General features: G+C 56.1%; 2 protein-coding genes across 2 annotated transcripts in view; one reads left to right on the top strand and one right to left on the bottom strand.

The window, feature by feature from the left end:
* The window catches only part of RPS19BP1 (ribosomal protein S19 binding protein 1), a gene marked incomplete at its 5' end in the record, with an annotated part of 2997 nt that extends 2394 nt beyond the window's left edge, over positions 1–603 (top strand). The window contains 2 exons of the mRNA XM_006776015.1: positions 180–277; positions 478–603. Of these exons, the coding sequence (XP_006776078.1) occupies positions 180–277; positions 478–603 (224 nt within the window). The remainder of the gene's footprint in view (positions 1–179; positions 278–477) is intronic.
* Positions 604–2754: 2151 nt separating this feature from the next.
* ATF4 (activating transcription factor 4) lies at positions 2755–4584 on the bottom strand. The gene is made up of 3 exons (XM_006775983.2): positions 4392–4584; positions 3762–4079; positions 2755–3667 (listed from the first exon to the last, which is right to left on the bottom strand). Exons 2-3 carry the CDS (start codon positions 3985–3987, stop codon positions 2835–2837), a joined length of 1059 nt encoding a protein of 352 aa, XP_006776046.1. The 5' UTR covers positions 3988–4079; positions 4392–4584; the 3' UTR covers positions 2755–2834.
* Between the last annotated feature and the right edge of the window lie 402 nt (positions 4585–4986).

The raw sequence follows: 4986 nt of genomic DNA on the forward strand, positions 1-4986 counted from the left end.
GTGGATTTGACAGAAAAGAGCCCAGGCTATTACAGTAATTGAGGGAAGGGACAGCAAGGCCTTTGGCAAGGCTGGGGGGGGCGGGGGGGGCGGTAATGGGGAGCTATCAAGAGGGGACCTAGAAGGCTTCCAGGGAGTGTATCTGAAATTATGCCGCCCTGCTTATCATCTGTCCACAGCTGAGTTCCAGAAGCGAGAGCGTCGAGGCTACCTTGGAGAGAACCTGCAGTTCATGACCGGTGCGAGAAGCACCGTGCCTGAGTCCGTCACCCAGCAGGTGTGTCGGGTGGCTATGAGAAGGAAGCTGGGGGGAGAGCTGAGGATGTTCCTGGGGTTCTCAGCCCTAGCATAGGGGGGAGTTTGGGCCACCCCCCACGTTCCTGTATTGCTCTGCTGGGGGGGGGGTCTCCCCCTGAAGGGCTGAGAGTGTACGGGGTCGTACAGCTCCCTCATGTCCTGACTCCTGCACATCCCCAGATTCTGCGCCAGAATCGGGGCCGCAAGGCCTGTGACCGGCCTGTGGCCAAGAAGAAGAAGAAGAAGAAGGCTGAAGGCACTGTGCATAAATATGGATATCAGAGATGGAAGGTTCTTTTCCTCTGATACTGCCTTGAGTTGAGAATGTAGCAGGGGTCCTCAAACTACGGCCCGTGGGCCACATGCGCTCCTCTGACCTCACAGCCCCTGCTGGACCTGGCCCCCTGCCATGCACAGGGGGGGCCAGGCTGACCCAAGGAAGCCCCGGAGCTGAAGCCGTGGGCAGGCTGAGTGGAGCTGGTGAGCTGGGCGCCTGCGGGAGCATTTAAACTCGGATGGAGGGGAAACCCGCAGGCTTGGGAAGAGCTACCTCCCTGCCAGAGAGGAACATTTCTGACTGTTGTTTGCTTTGGCCCAAGTAGGACCTCTTGGCTGCAGAGGCCAGTTACTGGCCCCCAGGGGCCACACCTTGAGGAGGAAGAGGAGGGCTGCTGGGTATGCTTCCAGGTTCTAATAAATATGGGCTCCAGCTGGGTGTGTGCTGCTGGTCTGACTCGAGGTGTCGCATCTCCTGTGGCACCAAAGAGCCTTCCCTCCCTTCCCCACCTCCCAGTGTGGTTCTTAGAGCTGCAGAGCAGAAGTCCTCAGCCCAGCCCCATGCAGGTTGCCACCCAGAGTTCACCCAGCATCTGCTGGCCCAGAGGGGCCCTCCTCCCCTGGGTGGCGCCCACAGCTGCCAGAAGCTTTGATCCAAGGATGAGACTCCAGGGTCTGGGGAAAGAGAGTGCTGCCAGCCTGTCGCCCAAGTCCTGTGCTTGTGTGTGTGTCACAAGTGTTGGGGGACTGGTGGGGTGATTCAGGAGGCGACTTCAAGCAACAGGGTTTCACACTCAGGTCTGTGCCTGAGCACAAAGGTAGGGAGGGGCTGGACCCCTTGCAGCCGGCAGTGTTGGGCACAGGTTGTGCTGACCAGCATTGTCTTCAGTGTGGAGAGGACAAGTCCTGGAAACCAGGGGCCCCTTGGGGTTGGGGGCCTTCTGGAGAGGGCCCTGGGCACCTTCAGGCAGCTCTCCTACCCCCCCCCCAAAGGGCTTCAGAGGTCATGGCATTGTCTGAGGCTTCTGAAGGGACCCATGGCTGGAGTGCCAATCAACCTCCCTGCATGGGTTCTAATGTACCAGGAGGGCATTCCTCACCCCTACCCACTGCCTTGGAGCTGTTCCAGGTTGTTAACCAGCTTTCCACCCTGAGCGTGGGCCACAGAACGGCTGGCGTGGAGCTGGACCCAGTCCTGTCTGCAGATGCCTCCCCTGAGCGGTAGGAAGCAGGCCATCCAGGTCAAGGCTGCAGGAGAGTGCAGACTCCAAACAGGAAGTGGCCCACCTTCCTCAGAGCAGCTGGTATCCTGCCTCATGCTCCACCCGCTCCCTCCAGCGGAGTCTTAATGACCCTGGTGGGGGGAGAGCTACACACCGGATATCCTTAGATTCATCCATTAAGCTTAGGCTAGTTGCAGTCCACTAGTCCCTTTGAATGTGGGTGTGAATTCAGGACAGCGCTTCCTGAACAGCCCCAAGAACAGCAAGAACTCCTTTAGCCCAGATTAAATATCCTCCATCTCCCCATGCTTGCAGTGGCCAGTTCTGGCCAATGACCTTTTCCCAGGTGATTAAGTACCTTCCTTATGTTACCCTAACTTTTACTGGGCATGGATCTGTTCCCCCCACCCCCAGTGACCTAGAGAGAATAAACCATATACCTATGGATTCCTGGGGGCCGGGGGGTCACCTAGCTTCCTGGTGAAGCTGCCCAAATGACAGGTGTAGGTCTTTCCCTTTGCTTTCCTATTAATAGTTTATTACAAGGGCATCAGAACCAAAGAGCTTAGAAGTAGAAACTTCATCAGCACAACCAGCTCAAGGACTGACTGTGGAACCTTATCTGGCTGCTGAATGACAGATGTTGGCAAAAGACCCAACTGGGAGAACAGGTGGAGCCTGGGCTGTTCCCGCTACCAGTTCCCTCCAGTTAAAACTCCCTAGAGCCTTGCCCCTAACCAAGGGATAGCCCACCAAGGGATCCCCAGCTCTGAGAAAACCACCTGCTGTTGGGGCTCTGGCCCGGAGTCCGATGGAGTCACCAGTGGTCCTGACAGATAGCACATCTCACTCTGGGCTCAACCTTAAAATATGTTGAAACCTCCTTCTGGTTAAGAATCTGGTCCTAAGACAGTTGGCTGGGTTATTTGAGGCAAGAAAACAGACAGCAGCTGCACAGTACTTTCACTACAAAATAATTTATTATGATACACATCTCCAGCACAAGCCTCCTATGTACAAGCACACCGACTACCCGAACTAGGGGGCCCTTTTCCTTCCCCTGGCCTTGCGGACTTCCTCTATCAGATCTTTCAGGTACTGGATCTCCTTGGCCAAGGAATCGGCCTTCTCTTTCAGAGCCTCGTTTTTCTTTTCTAGCTCTTTACACTCACCAGTGAGGGCCTCCTGCTCTGCTCTCTTCTTCTGGCGGTACCTAGTAGCTGCTGTCTTGTTCTGCTCCATTTTTTTCAGCCTTTTATCTAGTTTCTCACCCTTTACTTTTGCAGCTACCACCTTCTCTACAGGAGGGTCATAGGGCTTGGGGCCAGCAGACCCACAGGGGGGAGCTGAAGACAGCAGATTCCTGTTTGGGGAGGCCCTGGAGGTGGAGGGACTGTTCTGGGGAGAGCCCAGGTAGGACTCCGGGCTCATACAGATGCCACTATCATTGTCTGAGGTGACATCCTCCTCCTTTACACACTGAGGGATTATGGAACCATAAGTAGTGGAGTCTGCTTTTCTCTCTCCTTCAGAGATGTCAACTTCACTTCCCAGCTCTAAACTAAAGGAATGCTCCGGAGTGCAGGACAGGGCCTCCGGGGAAAGGGGGAGAGGTTGCAGGAAGGTGAAGGGGGCAACCTGGTCAGTTTTTAGTAAACTTTCTGGAAGATGGCCAATTGGGTTCACGGCATGGGGGGGCTCCTTATTAATCTCCTGGTCTAGGGGGTCAAAGAGGTCACAGGGGTCATCCAACGTGGCCAAAAGCTCATCAGGCATGGTGTCCAGGTCACCTAAACTTAGCAGGGCATCGAAGTCAAACTCCTTGAGATCCATTTTCTCCACCATCCAATCTGTCCCCGAGAAGGCATCCTCTGCAAAAGATTTTAAAAGAAATCAATTCAGCCAGATGCACAAAGCAACCAACTACGACCAGAACTCGGTGGCAAGTCAACGATGGGCACTCACCCTTGCCGTTGTCTGAGGCACTGACCAACCCATCCACAGCCAGCCATTCGGAGGAGCCCGCCTTAGCCTTGTCGCTGGAGAACCCATGGGGTTTCAAGTTCTTGGCCACCTCCAGGTAGTCGTCTAGGAGATCTAAGCTTTCTTCAGCCCCCAAACCCGACTGGTTGAAGGGGGACATCAAGCCCCCCACCAACACCTCGCTGCTCAAGAAGCTCATCTCGGTCATGTTGTGGGGCTTTGCTGGAATCGAGGAATGTGTTTAATTCGAATGTGTCTTCGTCGGTTACAGCAATGCTGCTGCTGAATGCCGTGAAAAGCCTGCATAGGAACGAGAAACAAAGTCCGATTAGCGATCGGCGGGCCGGAGAGTCTCGTCTTTTCACCCCGCGGCAGGAAGGCCAACCCCGACTTGGCCGTAGGGAAGTGGAAACACGTGGCGCCAGAGCCATTGTGCGCCTCTCCCTGCTTCGTCCGGGTCAGGCGGCCCCGTGGACGCCCTTGGCGCTGGGCCGCTCCCCCAGCGGCCGCAGGAGGTAGGCGCTGCTTCCTCCCGTCCAAACGCGGAAGACAGATCGCAGGTCCTCGGCGACCCGGGGGCGCCCGGACCCAGGAGCCCGTCCCCCTACTCACGCCATGGCTTAAGCCGCTGGGAGGTGCCGCTGCAGAGCCTGGTGCTGCTGCTGCCGCTGCAAAGGCCAATGCTGCCGCTGGCACTGCTGCCTCTAGTGCGCCATGTCGGCCGGGAGCTGTGGGAGCGGAGGAGGAAGGGACACGCTCGAAGGTCTACATCTGCAGGCGGGAGAGGAAATGGCCGCAACAGCCGGCTCGCGGGTCTTTTATAACTTTTTCCCTTATGAACCGCATCACAAAGACAAAAATCCTTCCGCTGTCACGTGACCTTCGCCTCCCGCCCACTTATTTTCATCTGTAGACGCCCTACCTCTTCCAACCAACGACTTTTTTTGGCCAGGGCGTAACTCTAAAGAGAAAATGTGCTATTTTAAAGGCCTCGCGAAACAAAAGACTCACTGCTTTACAAGGCTCCTAAGATCAAAGAGTCACTGCGAGCGCGGAGGGACCCACCAGACACGCCCGCTTCCGGTGTTAGCTGAAGGCCGGGGCGAAGTCATTTCCAAGAAAGGTTTTTATTGTGAAGTCCGAAGCCCTCTCATCGCGCGAGATGCCCGCGGAGAGCGCGCATCGACTGATTGGCCATCCGTGGTGA

Source organism: Myotis davidii, unplaced genomic scaffold (assembly GCF_000327345.1).
Source record: "Myotis davidii unplaced genomic scaffold, ASM32734v1 scaffold428, whole genome shotgun sequence".
NCBI lineage: Eukaryota > Metazoa > Chordata > Mammalia > Chiroptera > Vespertilionidae > Myotis > Myotis davidii.